At 32.0% G+C, this 17,136-nt stretch overlaps 1 protein-coding gene across 1 annotated transcript in view; it reads right to left on the reverse strand.

The window, feature by feature from the left end:
- The window catches only part of LOC133189872 (adhesion G protein-coupled receptor L2-like), a 77,028-nt gene that overhangs the window by 17,838 nt on the left and 42,054 nt on the right, over nt 1-17,136 (reverse strand). The window contains exons 7-9 of the mRNA XM_061325269.1: nt 2,758-2,853; nt 385-615; nt 143-205 (exon numbers count right to left, since the gene is read on the reverse strand). Coding sequence (XP_061181253.1) covers nt 143-205; nt 385-615; nt 2,758-2,853 — 390 coding nt within the window. The remainder of the gene's footprint in view (nt 1-142; nt 206-384; nt 616-2,757; nt 2,854-17,136) is intronic.

Below are 17,136 nucleotides of genomic sequence, written 5' to 3' on the forward strand. Positions count from 1 at the left end.
AACATATACTCTACAACGGACCTGAGAATCTGTAATAATCAACATATTTGAGCTTCAGTATTAAAAAGGCATGTAAATAAAGTTTTTAAATTGTGCCAACATCTATGACTTATAATAACACGAACATTCACGATATCCTCACCTCTTATATGGATACTTCTATATGCTGTAGTTACACCATTTGATACTTCAACTGTCCAATTTCCTACATATCAATGAAAATACAAAGAATAATCGCTTTCATAAATCTTTATTAAAACAATACAAATCGAGAAAAGGGTAAAAATGTGGAATACTTAAAACTCATAAAATGTAATATTGACATTACTGTTTTAAAAACCTTCTTTTATTTTATTTATACATATACACATTTTGAAACTTTACCTTCATCTCGTCTCATAACATGGGAGATGTTTAGCATATGGAAAAATGAACCATTGGGTGCTTTAAAGGAATTTCTAACATATCTTAAAGAAGCACTGGTTATTCCGATTCCGCTTCTAAACCATTGGACACTGGGACTGTTGTTATCCACTGTTTCCAATTCAAACCACACAGGTTTCCCTTCACGCAATAATACATTGTTACTTCTAAAAGAAAGTATTTTCAGAGATTCTGTAAAAGAAAAAATGAACACAAATAAATAAATAAATTGAAAAAAATTACAAATTCATTCGTTATTCTCAACAGCTTTAATATTCCCAAATATTGCATAATAATGCATTTCATATTAAAGATAACCACCATCTTTTTTCTTACGTCATTACCGATCACGACTTTCTTTTAAATTTGTGTCGATGTATTATTTAAATACAAGCTTCTTAAAAAGAATATATGAACATGTATACCGTGGTATATATAAAAACAGAAAAAAAACAGTTACGGGGGAAAAAGTTCAAATTACTACAATATATGGGATTTTATGTTAGTATGTGTGGTATTATCGTACATCGCAGGAATATAACGTCAATGTGCCTAAAGCAACGGTTGGATAACCTCCCATTACATGCACACGATCGGGTTTCCCTTTATTCCTTCAGCAAGGGACAAATGTTGCAGACACATGGGATCATCTAAAAATTTGTATGTACTCCAATTACATTGAAATAAAAAGGCGATCTTTTTTCGACGGTCTTTAGTCATAGCAAATATCCCTACTGCCATGACGTAGCTGTTCGTCGTATGTTTTGTTCTACCCGGGGACTCGATGAGAAAGCTTTCGCTTGAAGAAACGCCGAATCCTCTATTAAACTAAAGATCTGGTGATGTTTTCATATTTTATAAAAACATTTTTTACCATTTAAATGTGTAAAAGCGTTAATACTGAATCTAACATCGGAAATTAAACTAACTGTTCCATGGTGAGCCGTAATGTCATCAAACGTCGCTATTTTTAGTCCCCTACCGGTGAAACCGGAGGGGACTATAGGTTTCCTCTGAGTCTGTCTGTCCGTCTGTCCGTCCGTCTGTCTGTCTGTCTGTCTGTCCGTCTGTCTGTCCCTCTGTCTGTCTGTCAGTCTGTCCCACTTGGTTTTCCGCACTTTTTTCCTAAACGCTTGCAGATATTGAGCTGATTTTTGGTATGCGAGTGTATCTTGATGAGTTACAGATCAAGTTTGCATTTCGTTCCGCTTCATTGATTTTTGACGGAATTACGGTCTTTTCAATTTTTACGGGTTTTCCACAATTTTCTTCTAAACGCTTGTAGATATTGAGCTGATTTTTGGTATGTGGCTTTACCTTGATTAGTTACAGATCAAGTTTGCATTTCGTCCCGCTTCATTAATTCTTGACGGAATTATGGCATTTTCAATTCTTAACGGGAACGGAACCAGATTACACTTGCCGGTAGGGGACTAGTATTGCTAATGCAATACTCTCAGAATGCTTGTTGTTTTATGTTTACCACTTTCCATTTCTATATTACAAAAAAGAAAGTGACTTAGATATAACATATTTTACCCGACCTTTATCTATTTAATCCTTTTATTTTCAAATAATACTCGCGTATTCTCTGATGTTTTGTCGTACGTCGTAATTAATAGACCATATACTGTGCAAAATCAAGTATGATGAAATATATGGAGATAAAGAACAGTATTCAACTCAAACGTCCATTTAAATAACACAAGTCAGGAACAGAGCAAACACGGACGGACCTCTAAAACATTATAGCTGGGACCAGGTGCCATGGAGGAGTGAGCATCTCCTCATTTTTGTCAAGATTTTATGTCTAAATTTTATGGCGATGAAAAATTAAAATGCACTCGAATATAATAAATCAACATTTCCTGAAAAATTACAGCTTAGCACATCATATATATATATATATATATATATATATATATATATATATATATATATATATATATATATATATATATATATATATATATATATATATATATATATAAGCGTTGTGATCAATTTTATTGGACAACGCTAGTATAGGGTTAAATGTCGATTTTGAGAGGGAAAAAAAATAGATAAATTTAAGTTATGTACGCCAAAAATGTTTTCGTATAAATTATCACCATAATGTTATAAACGTTCGCTTGACATTACAGTAGCTATACCATATTTGTATACATGGAAACCTCTTAATGTTAATGAATAACACCTGGAAGAATCCTACTTGTATGCAGTGTAGGCATTTATAAATCAAATGAAAAATCTTTGATTTGATTTATTATCACTTATTAAAAGACTGTTTTCAAATTAAAAAAACAAAACAAAAACATATTAAGTGATACTGACCAATCTCGCAGCTGCTGCCTTTATAACCACGTGGACAAATACAAGTAGAATTCAAGCATGAACCTCCATGTTGACAGGAGCAAGATTCCACTTTGTCTAAATACGACCAAATAGGATTCAATTATCCATTGTAAAGCAAGTTAATAAAATGACATTTATTTAAATAGAGAGGAAAGATTGGGCAAATTTGTTTTTATCTAACTTTATGATCAACAAAATGAAAATGTTTATATTAATTTAAAAATGAGATTATCAAGTGATTCGAAAGAAAACTCGCCTTCAATGTAAAAGGCCAAAACAAATCCGCTGCCTTCAAAGCCTATGTCACTTATAAACTCCACCTCTGTTGTGGTGTCATTTAAAATCATCCTGTCGGAAGTCCATAAAATGTTTTCTACCGACTGTTTACAAAATTCTAAATCACACATAATTCAAAATAAGTATATTGTATGAAAAAAGTGATTTTTTTTAAAGAATTAAATTAAAGTTTGACACATAATTCAAAATAAGTATATTGTATGAAAAAAAAAGTTAATTTTTTAAAGTTAAAATTATAGTTTGATCTCTAAACTTTAAGGTAAAAAGAGTTATCCCCTTCATCCGTTTTCATCCAATCGACTAGAAAACTTCGATTTTTAAAAAAATAGCTTTTACACACACACACACACCCTCCCTCCCTCACGTACACACACACACAAATATATTTCTCAATTTCTATTATAAATTTACATTTTTGCTTAGATTTTCGCAGTGTTATAGCCTTGTAATTGATAAATGGAAGCTGATTTTTCAAACAGTTTTTCTCTCAATGAATATCTCTCTTCCAGCTTTTTCAAATATATACATGTATATATATATATATATATATATATATATATAGAGAGAGAGAGAGAGAGAGAGAGAGAGAGAGAGAGAGAGATTAAATTGAAAAAGCTGGAAAAGAGATATTCATTGAGAGAAAAACTGTTTAAAAAATCAGCTTCCATTTATCAATTACAACGCTATAAAACTGCCAAAAGCTAAGCAAAAATGTAAATTTATAATAGAAATTGAGGTAGTTCGATCCTCAGGTTCTGAAAATCCGCTTTAATTTAAGTAATTGAAAATGCTCACAAAAATGTCTCTGATTTCACACAGTAACATGAATTAACCCATGGAATTTCTTCAAATTTCATCATTATAGTTGGTCATATTATATAGAGAAAATTATCAAATCTCAAATATATTTTCAAGAAATGCGAATAAAAACACTAGCTATGCATCTTCTAATTGAAAATTGAACAACAAATATATTTCTGAAAGAAAAATATAGGTATCCAGGCATTTGGAGAAAATTGCATCTTTTTTATGCTTATACAGTATTTTAGTTCTTCTTTTTACTTCAATTGTAATTTAATACATAGTGTAAACAGCTTGTGTTATCATTGCTAGACATCACATTTGATTTCATATCATGCTTATAAGCAGTGGTATCTAATGCCAGATTAAAGGAAATTCGATTTCTCTAAAACTGAATTCATTTTTCTTTCTTTTATGGTGGACAACAGTCAGCTTTTTAAAAGACAGTTTCTAGGACTTCAGAGAACCTTGAATCATATTAAGATGCATAAAATGAAAATTGTTGCGCAAAAGGATCTAAATTTCAAGCTTCATTTTGAGACTTTTTAAATAAAATAAATTTAAGAGTATCCTTCCTGGCTGCGGATCGGATATCCTTAAGCTATAATAAAATGTAAAATACATGATGTATAAATGATGCTTTAAATTAATTTGGTTTTAACATTAAGCAGGTCTGTGGAAATGTCAAAAACAGCATACATACTGACCGACACCAGCTATCATGACGTAATCAGTGCAACCATCGTAACCTTCTTCTAAATACTGAGACCGGAACTCAAAAACTAAACGAATGTTCTTCTTCTTTACAGCAGGTTTCACTATCCAAGAACATTGTAAATTACTGAAATAAACAAATACTATAAAATAAACTAGGTTCGAACGTTTTGTCTCTCGCCATTATTGAAATCCTTTTAGGAGTACCTTGGATAATTAGATGGGAACCCCGGAGATATGATGTATTTAGGTGTAGATTCTGCCGGTAGTGTTTTCTCAGTAGAGTCACAGGTATCGACTAAATGAAAACAAAATTTAGTTGAAAAAGTTACTCTATCACGAAAAAAGATACCAAATCATGACAAAACATGGCGGATGTGACCGGCTGTCTGTCGTCTTAGGGCTCCATAGCACCTTCTTTCTCACCTTTGGCGTTATCAGAGGTCCGTTTTCTGCTCACAGTTTGTAGTCTTTAATTACACATTTGAGCATGGGTACTTTTTGTCATCCTCGCATTTCATTATATTTACTAAAATATCACATGTGTTTTTAGGTTAACCTATCCATATACATATTTTCCTCAAAGGTACTAAATTTACCTTACATATAATTGATTCTTTTTTCTGGAATTAAAATTTAGTTGTGCAAATTTGGAAGTAAAATTAAACTAAACTATAAGTTTATTCGGCCTACTTTTTTTGCTTTCAACCGACATGAAGCGAAACTGGAAACCGCCCTCTTTATATGGAGATGATGATGTGATTGTCAGGAGAATTTCTGAAGATGCAGTCTGTATAATTTCCCTACAATTTCCATCTGAGTTGGGACAGCTGACACAACTATCCATCACTGTTAATGTTGTTGGACCTTCAACAAAAACAGATTTTTTTTTACAAACGTTTCTAGTTCGGTACCTAGTGTCGTTAAATAATTTTCAATCTGAAATTGAAAAAAAAATGATTTCACAACAAATTATAATTTGTCATCTAAGCATTTCCAACTTCAGATTGAAAATTATTGAATGACAATTGTAATTGTACGTCTAACAATATATTAAAAAATGGATATAGCAAGGCTTTATCAAGGTTTGGTTCGTTTTCATTAAAAAATATAGAACACAATTAGATTAAACTAAAAAATAATAATTCTGTTTAGCGGTTTTTTGATTTCGGAAAAACTTTGCCATGGTTACTAGAACTGACATTTTTATATAATTATTTCAAAACGCTCATTCTACTTAAGTTTTTTATGAGATCACGATAAAACGTGGCACACAAGAAGACAAATAAAAGAAATATATCTGGTTCATTTTTTATTATGACTAACGTTCTGGTTATTTAAAATACAAATTTATGTGCATTTTTTACAAATGCTACAACTCCTAATTTTTTGGTCCGATTTCTATGAAATTTTTATCAACAGGAAGACTTTACTGGAGCAGAAAAATTACTAAAAACCATGTTTGAAAAAAAAAAATGATTTCAAGATGATTTGCGAGATCAACGCAGAATGTAATAATGTAATAGCGCAAAATGTAATAACACAATTTTTTTAAGTTGTTACATTTTGCGTTACTTAATTTTGCGTAGAGGACAACGCAAAATGTAATAAAACAAAATGTAATAAAACAAAATTAATTGATTTAGACATAACAATGGGGAAACTCGATTTACCAAAATGATAGATAAAAAAAATGACTATGTGGTAAACTTCACGGCTTTTACGAAAATAACAAATTTAATTCTATATTTTGTCTAACTCTGTTTCTAATAATGGTATTAAATACTTTTAAAACATTAACTTAACTTTGATTGACGTGTCTATTTATAAATCAGTCTGTATTGTATATCCATCACTGACATTTTTAATTACCAAAGATAGACCATGGGTCTATTAAAAGCTCTTCATATGCATATACGACTTGCATGTGTAAATTGGTTAGCAAATCAGAAGTGTATGTATGTGTGTGTCTGGCTAGGAGAAGTGGGAGATGGGGGTTACTTCGTATGTTTCTCATTGTAGTTTTATGCGCACGAAAAACTATCCATTTTATTATTGGAGAGAGAGAAAAAATGAACAGAGAGAGAGAGAGAGAGAGAGAGAGAGAGAGAGAGAGAGAGAGAGAGAGAGTAAAAATAGATTTATTTTCTTAATTTAATGCATGTGCCTTTCAAAAAGCAAAAGCAAACTGATACACTGATCAATGAAATTTACCCACCCACCCATCCACACACACGTACGCACGCACGTTTCTAATTTGCAACGCCTATGATTTCAATATAAACTGATTTTAAATGAGATCTAATGTAAGAATAAGCATATGTTTATTTTTCATTTTGTTTTATTTTCTTTCCGTTTATTTTCTTTATTTACTACTCAATTGAACATTATTGTCAACCTGACAGACCAAAGAGTGTGTAATTACATCTGCGTTGTTGCATTTTGCTTAATCTCGACGCAAAATGTAAAAACGCAAAATGTAATAGTCCAACAACCGTATTACATTTTGTGTAATTGCATTTTACATTGATATCGACGCAAAATGTAATAACAAAAAATGTAATTATCCTTAAAAAATCCATTTTTACATTTTGTGTCATTACATTCTTCATTAAACTGGACGCAAAATGTAATAATGCAAAGTGTACTAATCCCAGTTTATTACATTTTGCGTTGTTATTACATTTCGCATTGTAACACGGCTGCCACACAAAGAAACTAAATCAAGGATCAAAATTGTATTCATTGAAGCTGCTGTAGTTTCAAGTTCAAGTATTACTTTCTTTCTTTCTTTTTTTTTTTTGTTTGTTTTTTTAAGTTCAACTTTTTTTTTAATTTCGTAGAACTGAAGTCCCTTCAGAGACTTCTAGTTTATTTATGAATTAATATGTTTCCTCCTTCTGATATACTCTTACTTAAATAAACCTAGAAATATGTCCTAAGGAAATGAATACCCCGGCCAGGGTTCATTAATAATGCAACATGAAAAGCTGTACTAGTGTATGAAGTTTGATGAAAATATCTTGAATAGTTTCTTTAAAACTGAGTTTTATACACAATATATAAAGTAAAATCAAAGGTCATTGGGAAGGTGAAGATAAATAAAATGGACACAGTTGGTATCCTCATCAAATAGATCGGTGAATAAGCTTATATAGAAATATCTTGAACAGTCTCTTTACACTGAGCTTAACACAAATTAAATAAAGATGAGGTCAAAGTAAAGGTCAAGGTAAAAAATGTTGATCAATTGCATAATCCTCGTCAATTTGAATAAGCATCTAAAGATTAATAAAAATATCTTGAACAAATTTGAAGTCAAGGTCAAAGGAAAGGTCAAGGTCAAAATGTTGATGCAGTTTAATAGCTATCACCCATATGTATCAGCATAGAAGATTTGATTGAAACATCTAAAAAGTTCTCTAAAAGTCAGCTTAACCTTATTTTAAGAAAAGTGAGGTATAGGTCACAGGAAAGGTTAAGGCCAAAAAATGTTGATGGAGTTGAAAAATTCTGATCAATATGTATAAGCACATAATGTTTGAAATGTCCTCTATAATTTCTTTGAAACTGAGCTAAACACATTTAAGAAAAGTGAAGTCAATGTCAAATTAAGGTAAGATCAAAGTCCAAAAATGTTGATGAAGTTGAATAGTTCTGATCAGTATGTATCAGTATATATATAAGGTCTGATGAAAATATATAGAATTGTTTCTTTGAAACTGAGCTAAACACTAATTTAAGGAAAGTGAGATCAAGGTCAAAGGGAAGGACAAGGTCAAAAATGTTATTGCAGTTTAATAGCTCTCATCAATATCTATCAGCGTATTGAAGCTTGAGTAGTTTCCTTGATATTGATCGAATCACAAAGTGTGACGGAAAGACAGACGGAAGGACGGAAAGACGGAAGAAAGGAAGACAGATATGACAAACACTATCTGCCCCGGATATATTCATGATAAAAACTGGTACCTCGGCATTAACTGACTCAGTTCTTCTGAGATCTTAATATAACACCAAAAGATCAAAATTTGTTATCTTTTGCTATTGATAACAATATATAGCTTTCACATAATGAAAATAAAATCAAATTACCATAATATAGACGGAAAGATGCATCAGATTCGCACACCCACTTAGGATAAACCACAATATCATATCCTGCCACTGAGCTGATTTTCCAGGAACAGTTCAAGTTACTTAAACATCGAATAACTACTGTTAATACTTCTCAGCTAAAGAAATTTAAGAAATATAAACTTAAGAAAAAAAATGAATGTTTTAATCTATAAACTTATTCGATAGACATTATTTCTCACGCTTCGTATCCTTTTTCCACTGGATAATTTTCTGGATAAGCAACCTTTTCCCCTATGTAAGGCTGAAGAATTATTCGTTGATAGTCTTCACAGGCATGTAATATGGACACTGTAAAATACAAAATCAAATCCAATTCTTTACAATTACACTCGTTGTAAATTTTAATCAATATCTCTCAATATCTCTGTGTAACTCGATAGCGGGACGTAGCAATTAGGAACATAGTGTTAAATTTTTAATTTAACTTTATAGCATCACAAACAGTAAAAAGAATCAATCACATCAATAACTATGTAGAGTTTAATTTAATTCACAACTATAAACCATAGTTTAAGAAGGTAAACTCTACTACTGTAAACCTGAGATTTTCATTTATTTTCTTCCCTGTGTAATGGAGATCAAATTATCAATTATTGTAAAAATGTTTAATTCCTCCAAAGTAAAAGTTAAAGGTGTATACCATATGAAACCAATTTTAGCACAAAGTTCAATATGGTGCATTTTGTTTGGAATTTTTTGGTCCTTTATAATACAATAATTATTTCACTCAACATCCTCTTGAAGGGAATTCGTCCCTGAAAAAGTGCTGTTGTACAAATTTTCAGATATAGCAGGCATGTAGGAAGCAATTTCAGTTCAGACGTGATAATTGAGGGGGCACAAGCATATAGCAGCTATGTTTTCTATAGTATTCTATATATCGGCAAATGTAGCGGCAAATGTGTTGGGGGCACGGCCCTTCGTGCCCCCGGTTCCTACAGTCATGTATTGGAACAAAAGTGTGTGACTCTAAATGTAAACGGTGATAAAGAATACAGATTTTCAAGTTGGACTCGATTCCAGGATCTGTGGTATAGTGTGTTGGCACTTGGAGGCTGAGATCAGGGGTGGTTGGTCCTGCGGCTGTGCATCTGTTGATAACAATATATGTCAAAGACCAAACAATACAAGGCAACACATTGTTTCTAGTTTGAGACTTTTTCACCTCCAAAATTTTAGCTCTGTATTTCCTCCTTCCAAGAAAACTCTTTGCGTACATTGAACAATAAGTAATGTAACACATAAGATTCTGATGAGGTATATAGTATTACATGTAGAGTTTCGGGATTCTTAGCTATGATATACCAACTTCAGAAGAGAGACATCCATATCTGTGCCAATTACCCCTTTATATAGCGACACATCTTCCTTACATTCAATATAAATTGCAAATGTTGGAATATTGGTTGTTAGATTCTTACCATATATCTATACTCAAAAAGGTCATAAAATTCTAATCGTTGTATTTCAAGTGCACTATTTGGTTTAAAGATCATGGTTTAGGACAAACTATGCATGTCTGCGATATTATTTTGTTAATGCAGACCCTTCGTCTTGTAATGTTGACACAGTTGCACTTAAAGATTTTGCTGACAAGTAGAATGAACTTCAATTTGGTCTCTAAACTTCATCAATAATATATGAACATGCGTTAGCTATGATAAATTTTATTTAGTCCTCTCAGACAACATGTCAACAGTTTCCAGCAGGAATTAAATCTAATTATAATTTGTTGATTGTTGGAAATTCTTTTAGTGATTACAGTTATGAACCCTCGCAAAACGCAGGTGTAATGCAGTGAATGCTAATCTAAAGCAGACTGTATCATCAATTAGGGTTCCTGTTGTGTTGGTACCTAGCAAACTGATATCTCGTTACTCTTCGAGAACCTCTTTATGATTGATAATTGATATCGAATCCAATAACGTTATATCTCAATGCCCCGAAAGATGTATGATGTTGACATGGTAAAGTTATTTCATAAACATAAGAAGCAACAGTTAATTGATGTATGGTGTTTTTTTCTCAAAAATCGTATTTGGCTATGATATGTAAAATTTTTCGACGATGCTTTCTGTCAATGAAATATGAAGATAAGAACAGTAATCAATTCAAAGTCCATTGAAACACTAAAGTTATGAGTAGACAAACACGGACCTCAAAATAAAAGAAATATCAGGCGCTCTTTGTTACGATTTGATAAAAGGAAAAATCCATAGTCAATTCGTATGAAAATATTGGTAGAACAAAATGTGTGAAAGATGTCAGTCAACATTCGACCTAACGAGAGATTGTATTTGAAAACATAGTCCTAGTATCCAACATCTTGCGAAATTGACTTTGCCGCATCGAATCATGTGGTCATATAGCCAATACACAGGTGATAATGGTACGTAAATAACAAAGACGATATAAAAGTTGAACTCTACGCTTTTATCTTTAAGTTTAATTGTTAGTTTGGCATCAATGTTTTTCACTAGAAAAATATCCAAATATTAGGCAGTAGCATCAGACTCCTTAGTGTCTTGTATCGAACTTCAATGGGATATGCCGAATCAAGGTAAGAATGCAAATTATTGTTGATAAAATGCCATTGATGTGTATAAATGTCGAATTGAAGATCAGAGCAAGAGACTTCTTCTTCTCATATAGAATATTTGATTTTAATTCTGCTTCGTAAGAATGCACAAACCGGTCTCCTAATACTGGGGTACAAACTGTCACGGCAGCTCAGTCGGTAGAGCGCTCGCTCCGTGATCGGAAGGTCGTGTGTTCGAATCACTGACCTTAGTCGATAAAAAATATGTAGCAACTATTCCTTTGCCAAGCGCTAGGGACTTTGAAGGGAAAGTTGCGGGTCCTTCGGATGAGACCTTAAAAACCGAGGCCCCGTGTTACGGTAGGCGTTGGCACGATAAAGAACCCTCATCGAGTAAAGGTTTAAATTAGAAGTCCTTCACCGGTAAATGGTGACGTCTCTATATGAGTGAAAAATTCTCGAACGGGACGTAAAACAACAATCAATCAATCAATAATGGGGTACAATAAGTACCAAATGGAATTCCGATAGATCGTTGGAAAACCTGGTCTCTAAGAACTACATTGATATTGTCAATGAAATATATGGAGATAACGAACAGTATTCAAGCTCAAAAGTCCATTAAATTATACAAAATAGGAGCAGAGCAAACACGGACCTCCAAAATATCAGAGGTGGGATCAGGTGCCATGGAGGAGTGAGCATCCCCTGCCGACCGGTCACACCCGCCGTGTGCTCCTTGTCATGATCGGGAAATAACGGCAAATATCTGTCGACAATTCAGTGTGTAAACGATGGCCTAACAATTAGTATGAAAAACGTCAGTCAGCATTTGACTCAAAAATAAGCTGTATTTACTGACAAGGTCATTGTATCGACCATAGAACTTACGAAATGGTGACTTTAAATGAGCCTGCTGATATTCTTGTTTCATCAACTTGTTTGTCAATAATTTACCTCGTTTTAGAAATTGTACATACGTAGAGCATGCTCTTTATACATAAACCCCGTATGCAGGTGATGAAGGTATATTGCTGCATAAGTAAGGGAAGTTGACGATTGAAAAGTTAAAGTCATCACGTTTATCATAAAGCTTGGTTGTTAGATTACCATTAACGTCTTTTTCAAGTAAAATATCCAAATATGAAAAGACAAAGCATCTTTTTAATATCTACTTCATAGTACTTGTGAACCGTCGCGGAAGTTCAGTCGGTAGAGCGCTTGCTCCGTGTGTTCGAATCACGGCCGCGGCTGACCTAAGTCGATAAAAATAGGTAGCAACTGTTACTTCACCAAGCACTGGGTACTTTGAAGTGAAAGTTGCAGGTCTTTCGGATGACACCTTAAAATAGAGGCCCCGTGTCACTTTAGGCGTTGGCAAGATAAAGAACCCTCACTGCTCAATGGCCCTGAGTGCCGAGTAAAAGTCTAAATTTGAAGCCCTTCACCGGTATATGGTGACGCCTCCATATGAGTGAAAAATTCTCGAACGGGACGTAGAACATCATAAAATCAATCAATAAATCATAGTACTTGTGTGTAGAATCAAGATAGTTTTTAACAACGTAAGTCTGCAGATGACCAATGACAAAGTAAAAAAAATCAAGTTTTATTCTCATAAAAAAAAAATGAAGTTGTCTATGATGTCAAAAAGGCCCGGTCTTTAATTTATCGTTGAGAATAGTTGTATAGAATGTTGAAAAGAAAGGTTTTTTTTATCAATGCTATTGACTTTGGTAAAAATAAAATTTGATTTCAATTCTTTCTAAAAATTCTTTGGAGTTCAAATGTATCCACATTTGAATAACACCATTTTTCGAATATTTTGACCATTCATTTGAAGCAATATGAGCTGCAACTTAGATGTCGGAAATTTTTGTTGCAATATTGTAATTAACTATTTCAATGACAACAAAAAATAACGCCTATTATCTTCTGTTGTTCATATTTGCGATGGAAAAACTTATCACAAGCTTTGACAGAAGCAAAATTACATTATTGTCGTCCTGTACAATATGGATTTCTAATGTAATTCTATACATTCCATTGTACAGAAATCTTTCTTCTGAGAAAGATTTAATACTTTATTTTAGGCTAATTGATCACAAAGGTTTAAATTACATACAGATTTATTATAGCTGCACATTTTAACAGCAAAATAAAATTCTCAAAAATGCAGCTCATATAGCTTTAACCGAAACTTCAAAAAAGATTCTATTCAAAACACAATAACAAACAATACACTAGATGAAGAGAAAGAACAGTGATCAATCTAAGAAAAATTAAAGACAATACAAATATGTAAACAGGACATAAAATACGGACCCGTGAAATTCCGGAAGTGATATCAGGTGCCTATGAGGATTCAGCATCCACTCTCGACCTGTTACACCCGCTATGAGCCATATGTTTTGATTAGGTAGGTTGAATGATTTGTAGTCAAATTTAGCATAAAAAGAAAAGCCTAACGATTGGTATTAAAAATGTATGTCAAAATACAAACTAATGATAGGTGTATTTGCTAACAAGGCCATCATAAAAACCATAGCATTTTATCTACTTCGGAAAAGAAATAAAACTTGAACATTTATATTTTTTTCAATTGTTGTGCCTCTTATGCCACAAAACGGTGAAAATAAATACGAATCATTCTATAGCTAAGCATCAGCAAAACGTATTTATTTTTAAATTGCGCATTAATTAACGTATATTTTTTTCTAGAGGTTGTTATACACATCTGGATCCAAACTTTTGTTAAATTTCATAATCTTTTTCGAAGACACTGAAACTTTATAACTTTCGTAGAGAGACATAGTTTGATGATAAAAGTTGTAAAGAATCATAGTTACAAAGCCAAAACGACAATGGCTAAACCATAAACGACATGAAACAGCATATAAACGACATAGAATTGAACATTGACTTACTAGACAGAAGAAAAAACAGAAAAGCCAGTAACTTCTCCATAGCCTTTATCTCAATAGATGAAAAAGGAAATATAAACACCCATATAAGTACTTTACGAAGCATACACTTAAAACAGTCACATAGCACAGTTAAAACAAGCTCAGATGTGTAATAATAACTAACTTTATACATGTACATACAGGTCTTTATGTAGGTCACTTTGTAAAACTTTGGAAAGATTATTATCATCACGGGAAGCTGTTCCTGTGTGAATAATCAATTGGTTAATGACTAGATACACGTAATTATTGTATTTTGAAATGTCGATATTGAATAAATCAAGTTGAGAAATAATTAAAACATTCAGCTCTACTGAGATCTGTTCCTGTTATAAATGCTGTAAAATCACTGGTTTTCTTGTGGGGTTCAACTTTTCTATTTTTCTTGGTATAAAGTGACTCATGAAATCATGTACCCAACAAAATATAAAATTTCAAATGCATAACTTTATAAAACGTCTTCAATCACGAAATCAAATTCCCACGGCCCAATATACTGTCCTCAAACCACAAATTGACAACATCCTTTGTTCTTGATCTTTATCGACTCGTTGAACAAAGAACGGAGTCCGCATTTTTTGTCTCATTTTTGCTGTGAGGTTTTGTATGACTAAGTCTGGTGATGTTTACTAACCTCTATATATGAAATCAAGACTTTACATAGCGTCAAATGTAAATTAAAGAGAAATGTTTACAGATGAGCTTAAATCATTTTATTTGCAATATCTTCCATTTCGTTAATTTATTATTCTTTTTTGGATGGAAAATAAGTTTTGTTGTTCTGGGAGATATAGAGGAAAGCAATGCATATTACAACAAACCTATTCCTGTTAAGATTGACCGTTTAAAAAATCATAGCTTAATGTATATTTATTTGTATGCATAAAAACGAAAATAACTTTAAAATGAACATAAGATGTTCAATTGAGGTCGATATTGTTACACTGACTAACATTTTCCTCCTGTTGTCTTTGTTAAATATATTTCCCATGTATCTTACATATTAAGACGTCTTCAAATCGTGAGACAAGGAAGGTAATATGAAACATTTTGCGCTGCCACTCAGTGAGACAGTGTAATTATTATATAACAGGGGCTTGGTGGGCAGACGGAAATGAATAACACTTCTTTAATTCAAGTGAATGTCAGTGCTTGTTACTTTCCACTGTTTGACATGATAAGTCTGTTATTCTGACAAAAGGAGCAGCTACTATCTTGTAAGAGTGTCTCAAGGAGAAATGTATTGAAATGTTTTTCCGATCCTCATTTTAATTTTCTTAATTAGATCCATACTTATACCTTTACATAGAGCATATGACATAGATCTTCTCAAATATTCCAAATTTAAATATTGATACCATATCAAGGACTCTACTACCCAGAAGAAATAATAATCGCATCTTCATTTTGTAAAACATCTAATCACTATATATATATATATATATATATATATATATATATATATATATATATATATATATATATATATATATATATATATATATATATATATATATATATATATATATATATATATATATATATATTAGGGATGTCAAATCGGTCAATTTTTGATAATCGGTTACTCGGACGTTTTTCCAATCGAGTACCCGGGTACTCGGTAAAAATGTAAATACAAGAATGTTAATTTTCTTGAGCCCCGTTAAATTCCGTTAAACCACAAAACTGTTTTTATCACGTTTATAAAACATCGATTTCAACGTAAATGATTTTTGGTACTAAATTTATTTATCAAATAAACACAAAAGACACAATTAATAGATCAAAAATTACAAATGGTTTAAAGTTCTTGTTTAGGATCTATTTCATCAAAAGGAGGACAATCTGTTTCGCAGGTTTGTTATTATTAGACTAGCCAAAGAGAAGTAACGGACGTTGTTGGGATTGCTAGTCTAATTTTATAGTAAGTTTAGTGTATTTCATACGTATGTTGATTGTTTAGCCCGTAGACACTAAACTTACTACGCAAACAGACTTTCAACATTTATTTTGAATCTTTAGTTATTTCTAAATATTTCTTCACTTCTTTTGAAGTGGGTAGCGGCATTTCTATGCATTTGCAATTTCGCTGCCGTATATTAACTAAATAATTTAAAACTGATATAAAGATAATAGACCATCGATGTTCACTGAAAACAATCATTGAAGCCATCCAAAATTTAAGGACCACAATAGGTGAGAACAGCTGGGTGATTGGTCACTAATTAGTGTATATACACAGCCACAGGCGATAATGGGTGTTTTACAGGTATAGAAAACTACACGTTATAATTACCGTATGCATATTTAAGTTAGTTTTTGATAAGTTTTTGATAAAAATGAGTACTTTGAAAAAAGAAAAAATACACATCCGAGTAACCGAGTACCATTTTTAGTATTCGATACTCGGATGTTCGATCGAGTACCCGGTTAACTGGGTACTCGTTGACATCCCTAATATATATATATATATATATATATATATATATATATATATATATATATATATATATATATATATATATATATATATATATATATATATATATATATATGATATATAAATATATATAAGACAATTTCATTTTAACGTGGAAAAATGCAGGCTCAAAAAAAATGCATACAAGTCAACTCTAATTGACTTTTGTGATGTTCTCAAAACGTTAATTTAGTATAATGAAAAGTGGCTTACTCACACGCCGACGTTTAAGCGTTAAAATATACCATGCTTTTCAAATGCCTTGCAGTTTCAAATTTCACAGATTCCATTCGTGTCAAAATGATTGCGAAGTAACCATCTTTCAAGTTGAATTTGAACTAAGTATTTTCCTTCATAAAACTATGGACCATAAAACTTACGATTTATAATATTATGGCGTCTATATAACCAGGGGTGAGGAT

Source organism: Saccostrea echinata, unplaced genomic scaffold, assembly GCF_033153115.1.
Source record: "Saccostrea echinata isolate AGI-Se365-2 ecotype Australia unplaced genomic scaffold, CSIRO_AGI_Sech_v1 ptg000020l, whole genome shotgun sequence".
Lineage (NCBI taxonomy): Eukaryota > Metazoa > Mollusca > Bivalvia > Ostreida > Ostreidae > Saccostrea > Saccostrea echinata.